Source organism: Nycticebus coucang, chromosome 19, assembly GCF_027406575.1.
Source record: "Nycticebus coucang isolate mNycCou1 chromosome 19, mNycCou1.pri, whole genome shotgun sequence".
In the NCBI taxonomy this organism is placed as follows: Eukaryota; Metazoa; Chordata; class Mammalia; order Primates; family Lorisidae; genus Nycticebus; species Nycticebus coucang.
Window position 1 is genome coordinate 36,217,318 of NC_069798.1, and position 18,472 is coordinate 36,235,789.

The 18,472-nt window shown below is 37.1% G+C and overlaps 1 protein-coding gene across 5 annotated transcripts in view; it reads right to left on the bottom strand.

The window, feature by feature from the left end:
* LOC128571599 (phosphatidylinositol 3-kinase catalytic subunit type 3) overlaps positions 1–18,472 on the bottom strand; it is a 189,703-nt gene that overhangs the window by 98,914 nt on the left and 72,317 nt on the right. For all 5 annotated transcript variants that reach the window (XR_008375934.1, XM_053571132.1, XM_053571131.1 and 2 more), the window contains 3 exons: positions 15,680–15,865; positions 7,549–7,703; positions 5,701–5,791 (listed from right to left, as the gene is read on the bottom strand). Coding sequence is in view for 4 of the 5 variants with exons in the window: in XM_053571132.1 (XP_053427107.1) it covers positions 5,701–5,791; positions 7,549–7,703; positions 15,680–15,865 (432 nt within the window). In the remaining variant the exon portion in view is untranslated. The remainder of the gene's footprint in view (positions 1–5,700; positions 5,792–7,548; positions 7,704–15,679; positions 15,866–18,472) is intronic.

The window sequence follows — 18,472 nt, forward strand, 5'->3', positions numbered from 1 at the left end:
CATATCTCACCTGAATTATTCCCATGTAGCTTAGCTTCCAAGTAAAACTCATTCAGTCCAATGGCCTACAAGCCCTGCATAAAATGATATCCAATTGTCTCTATTTTCTTTTTTTTTTTTTTTTTTTTTTTTGAGCTCTCTGAAAGGACTAATTTGCTATAAATTGCTTGAGTCCACCAATAAAATGAACTCAGGATATCTGTGTTTAAAAATATTTTGCTATATTTACAAGTGATAGAACATTCAAAACCCAATTCTCTTTGCCAGCATTTGGCATGTTTAGAAGAGGTTAGAAAAAGTTAAAATCTACATAATTAGATGTCTAAAAATAGAAAAAAACTAAACATTTTAAAATCTCTCATTTGGATAGGTCCTGAGTTGAAATCATATTCATCTGCAAAAAGAACTGTTTTAGGTCAGAAATGCATTTTATAATCACAGATCCTGACCTTGGACTTAACTGATGATGATTTCTAAGCACTATATGGATGACAGATGAACAGCGTTCAGTTCTCCAAATCTGGCATATACCCTACCTTGCTTGGGTAAATTTTATGAATATCTCTTAACAGTTAAACCTCTTGGTTCTCTGACACTGTCTTTATTTAATTCTCAACACTTTTGAAAAATAAACAAAAATTTTTCCTGCAAAATAATATGTTTAAGTATTTGTCGTCTGTGGATAGACAGGAGAAACCAAGTACAAATGTGAATTAACAATTCAGTGACGTAGCTGTGTCCCTTGGGATGGTAGTGTAAGCTGTAAGAAAGACCCTTGCTGGCTCTGCACTTGCCATCAGGGGTAACCAGGCAGCAGCATCATCAACCTGAAAAGGGCATGAACCCAGCAGCAGCTCAATCCAGCTCTTCTACCAAACCAGTTAATTTTCTATCCGAGGACCTTGTTGATAATGTTTCACCTGTTTCAGTGTGGATGCCACTTGACAGCTGAAAATAGATTCACAGAGGAATCTCTCAACAGCCATCTTCTAACATCTTTCCAGCTCCTTTGGGATGGGGGAGAGGACTTTCCATGGTGGGGCAGGGTCTGAGACACTGAAAGCAAACCTGGTGCCAGAACTTTATGACCCCACTAGATGAGGAGAATGAAAAAGAGGCAGCCATTTCTTCACAAGCAGAAATCTTACTTCAGACTCCCTGCACGACTACAGACAAATCACGTAACTTTCCTCAGTTGTCTTATCTTAGAGGCTTTGGCCTCAATTCTCTCGAGTCAGATCTGCCATGCTCACTTTTGCTCACTCTGTGAACAGACATGCTAGTCTCGGATGTTTCACAAACGCATGCACTTAAGCTCTGGTCTTAGGGCCTCTACACTTGCTTCCCTCTGCTTGAGTGCCGTCCCTCTAGACAGCCACATGGGAATTATTCTCTCACGTGCTTCATCTTTACACAGAAGTTACTTTTTCAGCAAAGCCTTCCCTGACTGTAACTATCCCCAACCCAAAACTTCTTTATCATCCTTCTCTCATTTATTTTTACCAATAGAAGATAGGTATCATCATCTCTTCTACTATATATAAATATTATTGACTATCACCCACCCCAATCATAGAAAGTAAGCTCCATGAGACAAAGATTGTGACTGTTTTGTTTTCTGCTGCAACAACCTCAGCACCTAGGACAGTTTCTGGTCCACAGTAAGAGCTCAAAAAATACGTATGAATGAATGAATCAGTATCTTAGCTTTGAAAGAGCAAAATAACTATAAGTGGATGGTGTAAAGGGCTCATCTAAGGATTCTATGATCCTATGATTTAAAAATTCGTTTTTTCAGTTAAATAGTTTAATGGGACTTCATTAAACTGAAAAGCTTCTGTACAGCTAAGGAGACAACAACCCATGCAAATAGACTACCTACACAATGGGAAAGGATATTTGCATATTTTGAATCAGACAAAAGCTTGATAACTAGGATCTATAGAGAACTCAAATTAATCCACATGAAAAAAGCCAACAATCCCATATATCAGTGGGCAACAGACATGAATAGAACCTTCTCTAAAAAGACAGACGAATGGCTAACAAACATATGAGAAAATGTTCGTCATCCCTATCTATTAGAGAAATGCAAATCAAAAGCACTGTAGGATAATATTTAGAAATAAACATATCCTACATCAAGCCCACAAAGTAAATTCAGTGTAAGTTAAAATAACTTGCTTTTCTTCCAGAGGCTTAAGGGACCTGGACCCCCCGGGACACATGCAGAGTTGGCTTGCCTGGAGTTAAACATTCCATAAGCCATTTCACTGAAGCTGTACACCCCGTGAAGCCTTGAGATCAAAGGGCATGCTGTCCTTCCTCAGAAATACGGGCCAGAGGGTTGACGTATGTTAATAACATATTGTCAGAGGTTTATAGGTATTCTGCCCTGAAGGAAAGACACAGTCATTACTCTATACTGAGTAAACTGAGTGAATGCTTGAAGATATTTTTCTATTAACTCTGTTCCCCTGTGGCTACTTTCTTCTCTGTGATCTTTCTTTACATACCTGTTCAGGAATTAGTCAATGTTTAGAAGAAGAGGTTTACTACAAAGGTGATTATATTGATACGATAACAAAATATTTCCTTTCAAGTTAATTTCAGATAGGTAAAATAAGATAATGATGAAACTAATAGATAACAGATTAAGTGTGTACGTGACTAGAAAAGTATAAAGTCAAAACCTGGAATAAAGATTTTTGCTACACGCCATCTCATTTTTGTGTAGTCTGTTTCTTGACTTAATACTCACAGGAGCGAGTTTACACCCACGGCAAAGCTGCTGTTCGTTCGCGTCTCTGGTCACGCAACAACCACCCTGAGATACCATCTAACCCCAGCGAGAATGGCCCACATCACAAAACCTCAAAACTGCAGATGCTGGCGTGGATGTGGAGGGAAGGCAACACTTTTACACTGCTAGTGGGACTGCAAACTAGTACAACCTTTTTGGAAGGAAGTATGGGGAAACCTCAAGGCACTCAAGCTAGACCTTCCATTTGATCCTGCAATCCCATTACTGGGCATCTACCCAGAAGGAAAAAAAATCCTTTTATCACAAGGACACTTGTACTAGACTGTTTATTTCAGCTCAATTTACGATCATCAAAATGTGGAAACAGCCTAAATGCCCACCAACCCAGGAATGGATTAACAAGCTGTGGCATATGTATACCATGGAATACTATTCAGCTATTAAAAAAAATGGAGACTTTACATCCTTCGTATTAACCTGGATGGAAGTGGAAGACATTATTCTTAGTAAAGCATCACAAGAATGGAGAAGCATGAATCCTATGTACTCAATTTTGATATGAGGACAATTAATGACAATTAAGGTCATGGTAGGGGTGGGGGAAGGGGAGAGTAGAAAGAAGGAGGGAGGGGTGGGGAAAAGAAAAGCAGAGAGAGGGAAGGAGGGAGTGGGGTGGGGCCTTGGTGTGTGCCACACCTTCTGGGGGCTAGACAGGATTGTAAGAGGGACTTTACCTAAAAAATGCAATCAGTGTAACCTGGCTTATTGTACCCTCAATGAATCCCCAACAATAAAAAATAAATTAAAAAAAAATAGTTCTTATATCAAGAGGCATGCAAACATGCAAAGTTTAATATTTAATAGTTAAAAAAAGAGGCATTCCGTCATTACTAAAATCTGACTAAAAGGAATAAAAAAGCAAGTGAACTTTTTCTATCTATTATCTCTCTTATTTTTAAATATTTTTCTTTTTCTCTTTTTTTGGTAGGGGGGGTCAGAATCTCACTTTGCAGCCCCTGGTAGAATGCCATAGCATCACAGCTCACAGCAACCTCAGACTCTTGGGCTTAAGCGATTCTCTTGTCTCAGCCTCCAGAGTAGCTGGGACTACAGGCGCCCACCACAGTGCATGGCTATTTTTAGAGGTGGGGTCTCTCTCTGGCTCAGGCTGGTCTCAAACCTGTGAGTGTAAGCAATCCAGGCACCTCAGCCTCCCAGAGTGCTGCAATTACACGCATGAGTCATTGCACCCCACCTTTCTTTTTTTTCCTTTTTATAGATTTAGGAAGCAAAGTACAGTTTTGTTATAAGAACATATATGTGTAGTGGTGAAGTCTGGGTTTTTAGTGTAACTATCAACAGAATAATGTAGACTGTACTCATTAAATACTTTCTCACCCCCTCCTTTCCTTCTAAGTCTCCAATATCTATTGTTATACTCTATGTAGACACATTATCAGTTTCCATTTATAAGACCACAGGATATTTGACTTTCTGAGTTACTTTACGTAAGATAATGGCCTCTGCCTCCGTCCGTGTTGCTGAAAAAGACATGATTTCCTTTTCTTTAGCTGAGTAGTGTTCCACCTATACCACATTTTCCTTATCCAGTCATCCCTTAACGGACACTTAGGTTAATTCCATATCTTTGCTATTATGAATAGTGCTGCCAAAAACATGAGTATAGATGTCTTTTTGAAATAATGATTTCTGTTCCTTTGGGTAGACATCCAGCAGATGGACTGCTAGATTGAATGGTACTTTTATTCTCAGTTCTCTGAAAAATCTCCATACTGTTTTCCACAGAGGATGTAATAAATTATATTTCTACCAACACTGTATAAACTTTCTCTTTTCTCTGTATCCTTGCTAACCTGTTTATTTGTGTTTTTTTTTTTTTAGACCGAGTCTCAAGCTGTCGCCTTGGGTAGAGTGCCATGTCACAGCTCACAGCAACCTCAAACTCTTGGGCTTAAGCAATTCTCTTGCCTCAGTCTCCCAATTAGCTGGGACTACAGGCGCCCGCCACAACGCCCACCTATTTTTTTTTTCTTTTTTTTTTGGTTGCAGTTGTCCTTGTTGTTTGCCAGGCCCAGGCAGAATTCGAACCTGCCAGCTCTGGTGTATGTGGCTGACGCCCTAGTGGCTGAACTACAAGCACCAAGCCCTCTGTTGTTTTTTGACCTTTTAACAATAGCCATTTTAACTGGTGTAAGATAATATCTCTTTATGGCTTTAATTTGCATTTCTCTGATAATTAGTGATGTTAAACATTTTTTCAAATGCTTTTTAGTCATATGTAAGTCTTTTTTTTTTTTTTGAAAAATGCCTTGTTCATGACCTTTGCCCACGTTTTAGTAGGTTTTCTTCCTTAAAACAATTTTCATATCAAAACATGTATTATTTAACATCGAGGTATGAAAGATTCTTCTTAAATTAGAAGCCTTGGTGATAAATTCAACAATACATACTAAAAGAGCTTTTGCAATTCACTTCCAATGTACTTTTCAGAGTGGGACTAGTCTAATAAGTCTGTTTTACTTCAAAAATTAGTCTACTGTATGTATGGTTAAAAGCAGCTGCTTAGTTTATTATCCCTACTACCAAAGCATACATTTCTACAATGTAATCACAAACACCAACAATCCGTTATGCTCATAAATATTCTGAGTTTCCCTAATAAAATATTTAAGCCCTGTTTATTTTCATATTGCATATGAATCCATTTATATGCCCAAAGCACCAATAAAATGACTTGAATTGCAGCTTATCTGGTACTTTATGCTGAGGAAGAAAGTCATAAACATGCATCAAAAAATGAGTTATTTAATACAATTGTAATATTTGGTTATTTACTCAAAATCAAGGCTTTAAAGACATAACTTGTTTATCTGGTGGGATCTCTCCTATGAGATGCCTGAAAGCTTTGTACTCACCTCCAGAGTTTCACCATCTGAAACCTCTTTTGTTTTAGATGCAGGAGGAGGGGAAGATACTGCAGAAAGAGGGCTGGTTATAATTTGGGAGCTGAAAGAATAATAGGAGATATCTCTGAAATGTAAAATACTGTGTACATAAGAAAAAACATAAATTTTTTAGCACAATTCACCTCAGTCATGTATGTATGGTTAATGCATCACTACCTAAACTATTTCTGTGTAACATTAGAATCACATTATTCTCTGGAAAAACTCACATTATGCTCTATGGTTCAAAATTATGGGTTACAGCTTCTTGGGAAATGTATATGCAATTTTGCACATTAAAGGCTCTGATAAATATTGTATTTTTCTTAAAGCCATTTAACTTTAAACCAGCATTTCCCAAACTTATCCAGTTACAAGACCCCAGCTCTTTTTTACCTTTTTTTTTCCAAAACAAAAGAAAGCTTTAAATCCTCCCCCCAAAACTTAACAAATTATTGTGTAGTAGACCATAAATTGGAAATAATAGGTTCCAGTTTCATCCCATCATAAAATTTTGAATAGACTTTGCCCAGTAAAACATTCTATAAGACGTAAGTAAGGAAGGTAAATAACCATGACTTGAGATTGAAGACCTCTGATTTAGAATAGGAAAACATAAAAGGTCTCTTTTCTTAGAATCAAATATTTCTTAGAAAAGAAATAAAGTAGCCTAGGAAACAAAAAAAAATTATTACCCCTTTTCAGTTCTCCAAATTAAACACAGAAGATAAAGTGTAACAATAAGCATCATAAAGAAAAATTAAGAATCCAATCTCCAGCTCATGTTATAATTGATGTGACTGGATGGAGTTAGGCAATTTGAAATCTAGACCTGCTTGCTATTAACAAACCTCATGATTTCCTAAAAACAATTTTGTATCACTGAGCCTCAGAATTTTCACCCAAAAGTTCTATTTATTTCAAATTTTAAGATTTTCTGAAAAGCAAAATAGCAAAATAGAAAGAAAATGAACTTTGGAATCAACTCTACCTTTTGTAAGGCGTAAGACTTTGAGCAATTTACTTAAGTCCATCATCTCTAAATTAGGGATTCATACCAACCTCGAGGATAGCTGATAATGGATGTGGGCCACGTTGCACAGGATCAGATACAAAGGTGGGTATCCTAATTGTTATTATTTTTAACATTTAACTTACGATTCAAATAACGTGCTATTTTTCGAGTGTAACTTACTAAAGAGGTAAAAACAATTAATAAAAAAATACAATTTTTTTTTTTTTTTTTTTGCAGTTTTTGGCCAGGGCTGGGTTTGAACCTGCCATCTCTGGCATATGGGTCCAGCGCCCTACCCCTTTGAGCCACAGGTGCCGCCCCAGAAATACAATTTTTCATTAAACTATTCGAGCTCACCAATACGCCCTTTTCTTCATTTTAAGATGAATAAGTAACAGTAGCTAACACACATCTAGCACTATGTAATTAGACAATTTCTTATGAATATCAACTCATTTAGTGATCAAACAACTCTTAAAGATCAGTTATTATAGCCATCCTTTTTTTTTTAAGAAGATAAACTGGGGACACATAGAGAATACATAATGCACACAGTTTGCACAGCTAGTCAGTAGCAGAGTTAAGATTTTTAACTCAGGTACCCTGACTCCGTAGCCTGCAAACACTGGTCTCTAATATAGTTATTTTTGCACTGTGAGTGCCCAAGCCATATTCACTGGCGAAAAATTCAAAATAAGTAGGAGTGGGGTTTGGTGTATCTGGGGGGCAAGGAAAGGAGAAAACAACTTGAAAGGGAGGAAAACTATCAAATTTGAAAATATGCCCTCCCTGGATATCCATACCTATCTATTTCTGCAGAATTTATTCCAGAACTTGACACACTCTCTGACATTGAACCTTGACTATCCTTCTTAGTAGGTTCCAATCCATTCTTTATATCATCAAAGTTTTCATATTTGAGGGCCTGGACCAACTGTAACAGATACATCAACAAATCCTGGGAGGAAAAAAAACAAAAAATAAGCTAAAATTAGAAGAACAAACGAATTATGATTACAGACATAATTTTTTCCAAAATTTCAGGGTAATATTTTATGTTTATCTGTTACTTTTCAGCTGTGTTGCCCTTGGCATGTTACTAAGTTACCTCACTTCTCCATGCCTCACAGAGTCCCTATCTATGAAATGGACATAATAACACCTCAGAGAAGAACATGAGGATGGAGTCAGTTTAAAAGGAAAACACAGAATAGTGTCTGGCACAGAGTAAGTGGCCAGTAAATGACTTGTTTCAAGAATTAGTATCCAAAAAGGAAAAAGAAAAAAAAAAATACGAAAAGGAATCAAGAAAGAAACCAGGGAAGTATGAAGAAAATAAACTGCTAAGCCTGAATTCCTCATAAGTCTACTAGCAATTAATGAAATTGGCTGGGTGCTGTAGCACAGTGGTTATGGCACCAGCCATATGCACCAAGGCTGGTGGGTTCAAACCCAGCCCTGGCCAGCTAAACAACAATGACAACTGCAACAAGAAAATAGCTGGGCATTGTGGCAGAGCCTGTAGTCCCAGCTCCTTTGGAGGCTGAGGCAAGAGAATCGCTTAAGCCCAAGAGTTGGAGGTTATTGTGAGCTGAAATGCCACAGCACTCTACTGAGGGCGACATAGTGAGATTTTGTCTCAAAAAAAAAACAATGAAATACTTAGGACTGAAAAGCCATCAACAAAGTAACTTAACTTTTCTGGGTTTTTCATTGACATAAAAAACCAAGTTTAATATTTAGGACAGAAATATTTCCTGTATTACCCTATAAATGCTTTTCTTAGCTCTTCCCAAGTACATACCATTAAGAAAACTCTTAGCACATTTACTTTAAAAAATAACTAAAAACTAAAAAAAATTAAAAAGTATCTATTATCTTCCAATTGCTATACGCCTTGCAAGCCACTTGAAACTTCTAATTAAATAACTTTGAGACTACCAATTCAATGTCAGTCTCCTCTTCAACCCCACAAACTAGGTTAAATCTCCCATGAATACCATATTTTATAGCCCATTCTTTCCTATTGGTAACATCTATCTATAGCAACTGTAATTACTTGCTTATTTACCCTTGTGTCCTTTCCACTATTTTATAAACTCCATAAGGACAGAGAACACCTCCAGCAAACTACATTTCCTTATTTAATACTACAAACATACCTTATTTTACTTTTCTAATATTGAGTTTTAATACACATACATATTTTTAATAAATATGCATGTATATATTGTTTGTAGAAAACCCTTTTCCAAACAAGTCTATCAACCATTTTTCTAACAACTCACTTCTCTCTCTGTCACATTTTGGTAAAGGTCACAATATTTCAACCTGTTTCATTATTATCATATATGTTATGGTGTTATGCTAATCTGTTATCAGTGATCTCTGATGTTACTATTGTAATTGTCTGGGGAGCCACAACCACACCCTTACAAGATGATAAAGTGAACTGATAAATGTGTACATGACTGACTGCTCCACTCATTGGCCATTCCCCTCTCTCTCTTCCCCTCCTCTCACCTCTGTATTCCCTAAGATACAAAAATATTAAATTTAGGCCAGTTAACCACCCTACAATAGACTCTTAGTGTTCAAGTGAAAGAGAGAGTCACAGGTCTCTCACTTTAAATCAAAGCTAGAAATGATTAAGGTTAGTGAGGAAGACATGCCGAAAGCTGGGACAAGTTCAAAGCTAGGTCTCTTGCTCCAAACAGCTACGATGTGAATGTAAACGGCAAGTTCTCAAAGGAAATAATAAGAAAGCAAAACAGTCTTATTGCTGATATAGAGAAGGTTTTAGTGATCTAGAAAAAGATCAAACCAGCTACAAATATTCTCTTAAACCAAAGCCCAATCCAGAGCAAAGCTTTCATTCCATGAAGTGTGGGAGATAAGAAAGCTACAGAAGAAAGCGTAAAGCTAGCAGACATTGGTTTATCAAATTTAAGAGGCTGTCTCCATAACATAAAAGTGTAAGATGAGGCATGTGCTGATGGAGACACCACAGTAAATTATCCAGAAGATCTACCTAAGATAAATGATGAAGGTGGGCACACTAAATAACAGATTCTCAATGCAGGTGAAATAGCCTTCCATTGGGAAAGATGCCATACAAAACTTTCACAGATAGACAGGAGAGAGAAGTCAACACCTGAATTAAAAGCGTCAATAAGCAGTCTGACTCTCTTATAGAGACTAACACAGCTGGTGACTTCAAGTTGAAGTCAATTCATCTTTAACAATTCAAAAATCCTAAAGCCCTTAAGAATTATTCTAAATCTACTCTACCTGTGCTCTAGAGATGGAACAGCAAAGCCTGGATGACAGTACATCTGTTTAAATGAATATTTCACTAAATACTATAAGGCCATGGTTGAGAACTACTGCTTTAAGAGAAAAGATTTCTTTCAAAATAGTACTGTTCATTGACAACATACCTGGTCATCCAAGAGCTCTGATAGAGACATACAAGGAGATTACTGTTGTTTTCGTGCTTGTCGATACAACATTCATTTCGCAATCTGTGCATCAACAAGCCATTTTGACTTTCAAGTCTTGTTTGAGAAATACATTTTCTAAGGCTATTGCTGTCATACATACATAGTGATACCTCTGATCAATATGGGCATACTGAATTGAAAACCTTTTAGAAAGGATTCACCATTCTAGGTGCCATTAAGAACACTCATGATTCATGAGACGAGGTCAAAATATCAAAATTAACAGGGAGTTTGGAAGAAGTCAATTCCAACCCTTATGAAAAACTTTGATGGATTTAAGACTTCAGTGAAGGGCGGTGCTTGAGGCTCAGTGAGTAGGGCGCCGGCCCCATATACGAAGGGGGGTGGTTTTGAACCCGGCACCAGCCAAACGGCAACAACATCAACAACAACAACAACAACAAAAGACTTCAGTGGAGGAAGGCACTGCAGATGTGGTAGAAACAGCAAGAGAACTAGAATTAGAAGTGGAACCTTAAGATGTGACAGAATTACTGCAACATCATGATCAAAAGTGAACAGATGAAGAGTTGCTTCTTATGAATGAGCAAAGAAATAGCTTCTTGAGATGGAATCTGTTCCTGGTGAAGAGGGTATGAACATTGCTGAAATGACAAAAGAAGATTCGAAATATTCCATAAACTCATTTGATAAAGCAGCAGCAGGGTTTGGGAGGACTGACTCCAATTTTGAAAGAAGTTATACTATGGAGAAAATGCTATGAAACAGCATCACATGTTACAAGATATCTCACTACAGCAAAGTTGATTATTGTCTCATTTTAAGAAATTCCACAGACACCTCAACCTTCAACAACCGCCATCCTCATCAGTGAGCAGCCATCAGTACTGAGGCAAAACCCTCCTCCAGCAAAAGGTTATGACTCATGGAAGTCTTAGATGATTGTTAGCTAAATAAGCAATAAATTATTTGTTAATTAAAGTAAAAGACCTTTTTTATATACATCTAATGCTACCGTATGTTTAACAGACTTTAGTATAATGTAAATATAATTTTTATGTTCATTGGGAAACCAGTAAATTCATGTTACTTGCTTTATTGTGACATTTGCTCTAGTGTGGTAGCCTGGACGGAACCTGCAATATCTCTGAAGCATGTGGCATATTTCTTTTTGTTTCAGAATTTATATCTTACACCAACATAGTAAACAATCTTATCATTAGGGAAACACTGACAAAGTAATTTACATGAATTTACCATGAATAGTAATTCAGTGAAAGGTTAAGTGGCTTATTATTTTTTATTCAAATATGTCAGGGAATACAAGCGACTATTAAAGCACCTTTATAACACCCATTTATTAATTGGAACAATAAACATCTGATTTTCTATTATCATATTTAAGATTTATGGCATCCAATAACCAGAGGCATAATTATATGTGTTTTCTTTATACAAAAGTATGTAACATAACAAAAAATTGATCAATATGTTTAATGACAAGTATACTTCTTTGAAGGTGTAAGTAATTCAGTTTTATTGCTAAACTTCATTCCCAATGATACTGAATCTATTAGCCTGTGTGTTTCCCAGTTACAGAAAAAAACTTAACCATATAAAGTAAAAAGGTCTGCATTTTTATTGAAGTCCTCAGGAAGGGAAATTCAGAAAATTTTCATCTTTCTAAGGTACTTACCGCCATCTGATTTGTTGGTCATTTGGTAGTCTATATTCAAACTATACTTTCCTTCATTTGTATGGAAATGAATTAACTTCAACAGTAAATACAAAATCTGTTTTCTCATTATACAATCACATCTTGAAAAATATAAAATTCCTCCAAGCGTGAAGGACATAAGCATTTGAGTAAAACAAAACAAAACAAAAAAACACCTTCAAGTTTCTATCTTAGGCAATTCCATAAAAAATTTGCCAAGAGCTATGAAATTTTAACTAGATGGTGATCACCATTTTTGTCAAGAACAAGTCACTTTGAACGATTCAGAGTGCAAATGCAAAGTGCTATGTCAAAATCACTCACTGACTTCCCATTTCTTACTGAATTAAATGTAACTATAGGCATTTTCAGTTAGAGACATGGGTTCTGCTTTTGCCTTCCCACCTACATATATATCATACTCCTTCCCACACTTTTCAACCTCTTTGTGTTCACTCATATTGCTCTCTCCACTTGGAATATAAACTCCACTGTAAATATTCTACACTTCCTTCAATGTCTACCTCAGAAAACATTTCCTCATTAAATTGCAATGCAGAAACTCTCTCCTTTTGAACTGCCCAGCGGTAAAAATATGACTTTAAAAATTTTAAATAAAATATCAGTAAACCAAAGACAGGTATTAGATTAAGATTTATAAGTACGTGGCTGGTAGAACATTAGGAAATCTATCAGCATACTTTCAGTACATTAACAAACTAAAGATGAGAGACTATATGATATAAACAGGTGCCAGAAGAGTCTGTAGCAACATATAGAAGCCATTCTGGACTTAGAAAGAGAGGAAGTGAGAGAGCAAGAAGGGTGAGAGGAAAAAAAGGAAAGAGAGAGACTTTCTAGACATAAACAAGAGCATTTAACTGAAACCAGTAAGAAACACATATTACAGAGTGAAATACTGAAAGGATTACCATAAAAATGAGCAACAAGGAAAGATGAACACTGTCACTGGCATAATAATAATAATGAAAGAAAATAATGTAAATTTAAAGAAAACATATACTGACATTTGTGAGATAGCATAATGCTGTACCTAGGAAAACATAAAACCCACTTAACAGTGATTAGAATATGAAATATCAATAAAGTGATTAGATAAAGCAAATATTATATATGTAACAAAGACTCAGTTTTCCTTTTAACTAACAAAGGTAAACAAAAGATAAATGCCACAGGGTAGTTCCATCATAACATTATTAGGGAATAAACGTAATTTATTTATTTATTTATTTATTTATTTATTTTTTTTGTAGAGACAGAGTCTCACTGTACCGCCCTCAGGTAGAGTGCCGTGGCGTCACACGGCTCACAGCAACCTCTAACTCTTGGGCTTACATGATTCTCTTGCCTCAGCCTCCCGAGCAGCTGGGACTACAGGCGCCCGCCACAACGCCCGGCTATTTTTTTTTTTGTTGCAGTTTGGCCGGGGCTGGGTTTGAACCCGCCACCCTCGGCATATGGGGCCGGCGCCCTACTCACTGAGCCACAGGCGCCGCCCAAACGTAATTTTTTTAAATAAGTAAAATTTTTAGAAAATTGAGGCATGAATGAATACAAAAATCGTATGTTGTCAGGAAGGAAGGTGTAATATCATAAAGGTGTAAATATTTTTCTAATATATAAACTTAAGGTAATTCCATTTCAGATTCTGATGCAGTTTTAAGCAAATGACATTATTCTAAAATTCAGAATAAAGAATAAATGTACAAAGATTATATAAATAATTATAAAAAAGGGAGATTTGTCTAACCATATATTTAAATTATTATAAAGCCATTATAATCTTTTTAAGGGTGATACAAAAACAAAAATAGTAGACTTATAGGGGATTATCACGAAACGTAAAAAGCATACCTCTTTTGGTCCCAAAATTCTAATGCCAGCAACTTACTTAAGAATATGGAAAAAAGGCTCAGCGCCTGTGGCTCAAGCGGCTAAGGTGCCAGCCACATACATCTGAGCTGGTGGGTTTGAATCCAGCCAGGGCCAGCCAAACAACAATGATGGCTGCAACCAAAAAAATAGCCGGGCATTGTGGCAGGCGCCTGTAATCCCAGCTACTTGGGAGGCGAAGGCAGGAGAATCACTTGAGCCCAGGAGTCAGAGGTTGCTATGAGCTGTGATGCCACAGCACTCTACCCAGGGCAACAGCTTGAGGCTCTGTCTCAAAAAATATATATAATAATAATAATATGGAAAAAAGAACATACAGATATATATACACTTAGTATACACATACATAAGTCTGTTCATTAAAGTAGTTATAGCTTTAAGTCCATAGGAATGTTCTAAAACACTTAATAAATATTATCAAATTGCTCTAAAAAAAATAATAATTATAGCAAAAAGATTAGAAATACTGCCTAGCAAAGGAAACTCACTGTTTGAGCAAATTAAAAAATACACTCAGTAAAATATGCTGCTATTTAAAAATAATGAGGCAGATATATAGTAGCGGTGTTCAAGACACGCTACCCCAAAATAGAACATCTTCACATTTAAATATTTTAAGCTGAAGGTCTCTGAAAAATAGCAGGTCCGGGAATGACTCCATGACCACCAGGAAAGCAAGTCATAAGACCCTTCCTATGCTAGAGGCATACTTATCCCCGAAGACAGAGACATGGAGAAAAACCGGAAGGAACAGGCTGTTTCTCCCTGTATACTACTCTTAGCTCACATGCTTTTGTCCTTTCACATTTTCCATGACTTCCCAATCTTCATCATACCTACAATAAAAATGCTCACACTTAACCATTTCTTTAGACCTTCCTTTCTTTGCAAACGTTCCTGTTTATGTAAAACCTAGGTTAAATAAATGTGTATGCTTTTTTCTTGAAGATCTATCCTTTGTTAAAGCCCCCTGCCAGAGAACCTAGAAGGATAGAAGGAAAAATACTTTTTTCCTTATAACAGGTGTCCATAAAATCCAGAATACAGGTAGTATTTTTCTTTTTCTACAGAAAAATGTAGTGCACTCTAAACTCCACAGGACAGAAGCTCCTGCCTCAGGACCTCACTCTATCTATCTCTCCATCTGGCTGTTCATTTGTATCCTTTAGAATATCCATTGCAGACTCAATGATGTTTACACAACAACCAAAAATCGGCCAAGGATGCATTTCTCAGAACACATCCCCATCATTAAGCGACACATGACTATATGAAAATAGTTAGCATAAAGTGTGAAATCTGCTTTCCTGAGGATTTAAAACACCTTCAGAAAATCAACATATACACGTAATTGTCAGCAGCTGAAAGTTTAAAGGGAGAATTTCAAGGAAAGTAAGATGACCATACATCTCTATGCTTTAAAGGCCCCAAGGGCTTTTCAAGGCTACAATTAAATGTGTCTTGTTGTATACTGACTGATAGAGGGGATCTGAATTATTCCCTAGCTGGTGCTGCATTAAACCATTTTTCATTAGAATTCATTTTTCCACACAGAGCAATACAAGCTCTGCTGCCAGGTAAATGTCCTGGGAGAGACTGTCCTATCATGTAACAGATAAGAAAGTAAATTTTCATTTCACAGAGGAGTCCTTGGAGGAATATTTTAATTTTCCTTCTGAAAACATACCTAGGATATCCTCTTCCCTTCTAAAAACCTCTCTTGGGTGTGTGAGCACACACATATGTGCTCCCTCTTTCTCTCATACATACGCAGATTCTATAATTAGGCTCTAGTTTAAAATTAACCCAGTTGAACAGGAGTAATGAATAATAACGTACCTCATCATCGGCCTGTCGCAACCGGGCAACAGCATAGCGCCTCACTGTTGGATTGGTATAATGAGAGGACAACAGCTCCAAGGAGTCCTCTACATCCATTGGCTTCCATTTTCCCAGAAGTTCTAAGGCCTGTTTGGCCTCCTGAGGTAGATCCCAATTAACACATTTCAAGAATTTTGTTAAAGCCTAAAATCACAAAAAAATTCTAAAATTAGAAATAAGAATCTATTCCCTAGGATAGAGAAAGTCAAGGATGAATAGGGAGAGTTCCATTGATGGCAAAGACAGAGTCAATGATAGACTACTTATGTCAACATGACACGAAGTTAAACATATGATCCTAGAGAAGTGCTGTATGACAGAAAAAAAGGTACGTTGCCCGTAACTTTACATTTTCCCTGCTATATACCACTTGCAGAGTGCTATAAATTTTAAAATATTTGACTTTTTATTATTTTAAAATGCCAGAGGCCTCAAACATGAAAATAGTTGAGACATGTCTCATGAACTCTAAGATGCCTTGGTAACAACCTTCATTTTACAACATCAGCTATGTGACAGGCCAGGCGCAGTGGCTCCATGTCCGTAATCCCAGCACTCTGGGAGGAGGAAGTGGGAGGATTGCTTTGGCTGAGGAGTTTGAGACCAGCCTGAGCAAGAGTGAGACTCCATCTCTACTAAAAATAGAAAAACTAACTGGGTGTGATGGCACATATCTGTAGTCCCAGCTACTTGGGAGTCTGAAGCAAGAGTATTGCTCGAGCCCAGGAGTTTGAAGTTGCTGTGAGCTGCCACAGCAGTCTACCCAGGGAGACAAAGTGAGACTATCTCAAAAAAAAAAAAAAAACAAAAACCCAAAAAACAAAAAAATTAGTGTTACACAAAACACCACAACCATTAGAGATGAGTCTCACAAGCCAACAAGGGTAGAGATTTCCACCACTAGTCTCAGTCTCTATCACCTCCCAAAATATGATTACTGATTTTCCTAGATATTTTCCCATGAGTACTCAAACAAATTAGAACAGAAAGGCAATCAAAAACTCAAAACACATTCATAAAAATAATTAAGTACAAAAAGCAGCAACAGGGCGGCGCATGTGGCTCAGTGAGTAGGGCATCGGCCCCATATACGGAGGGTAACAAATTCAAACCCGGCCCCGGCCAAACTGCAACAACAATAAAAAAAATAGCCGGATGTTATGGTGGGCACCTGTAATCCCAGCTACTTGGGAGGCTGAGGCAAGAGAATCGCCGAAGCCCAAGAGCGAGAGGTTGCTGTCAGCTGTGATGCCGGAACTCTCTACTGAGGGCAAAGTGAGACTGTCTCAAAAAAAAAAGCAGCAGCAAATAGTCTATGATTCAGTTAGCTGTTGGCAGCATTTTTCTTTCCCTTCTTTAGACAGGGTACAAGACTGTCAGTTAAGCAAATTACCATGGAGTGTATCACTTGTTTCATAAATAATAAATGCTCTTTTAAGAAAGGTACATGCATGGCTCAGCACCTATAGCATGGTGGTTATTTCACCAGCCACATACACTGAGGATGGCAGGTTCAAACCCGGCCCGGGCCAGCTAAACAACAATGACAACTGCAACAAAATATAGCCAGGCATGGTGGCAGGCAACTGTAGTCCAAACTACTTGGGAGGCTGAGGCAAGAAAATCACTTAAACCCAAGAGTTCAAGGTTGCTGCAAGCTGTGACACCACAGCACTCTACCAAGGGAAACATAATGAGACCCCATCCCAAACAAAATAAATAAATAAAATAAAAAAAAGAAAGGTACAAACTTATTTTCCATAAAGAGCAGAGCAACCCCTACTACCGATCTCCTAAATGAAAACACTTTCTTGGTTGAACCCAAGATGTTTTCTTCTTCTTTCCATTCCTCTAGGAATTTATCTGTGAATTATCTCTTGAACAGAATAACTTTAAAACTTTACATCCTTCCCTCCCCAAGTAAAATTTTTTATTAGTAATATTAATCAAGTTCTCAAAAACAATGTCCATTTGGACAACAAAACACAACTTAGGGTTACTGTGACACAAAATGAACTACGGTTCACTAAAATAAGAAAAACAGCACTATGATCTAGTCAAAGGCTTAAATCTTATACACATGTAAAACCTCAGGAAAGTTAAATGGCTTGCTCGTTGCCTCATAAAGAGAGTGAGCTAGACCCAGAACCCAGGCCCATCAACTCTCCACCAGCTGCTTCTCTCACCATAGTACTTCTTTGCCAGTGAGGCACTGCCATTCCCTAATTAGCTGAACTCATGAGCCTTGCAGCCATTACTTCACCAACAATAATATCCTAAATCTACTCCCTGTCCCTGTCAATTATTCCTAACAATATCTCCTGTACTTCCCCTCAGTCTGATTCTCATTATATAACCCATCTAGAGTTTGACACATCCTTCAAAGAACCTCAATAATAATTTCCCTTCTAAACATTTCACACGAACTCTTAGAAGCTCAAGTTGGGAGTGATGTTAGCACAAATTTTCCATTGTCAGCAGAAATTTACTCTACAACAGTACTGCCAAAAAGAAGCCCAATATTTACTTAAGCAATTCCTGGAACTAATTTCTAGAGTGGCCATTATATTTATGGACACCAAAACCATTTTGTTTTTATTTTAACTATAAAGAACCAAAAGAAAAACATCTTCATGTAACCTCTCATTGGAGAGAATGAGGGTAAATTTTGTCCCCCACACAAGGACAGCTTTCTAATACTTGAAGATGACAGCCATACCATAATAATGTGGTTTCAGATAGATGTCAGTC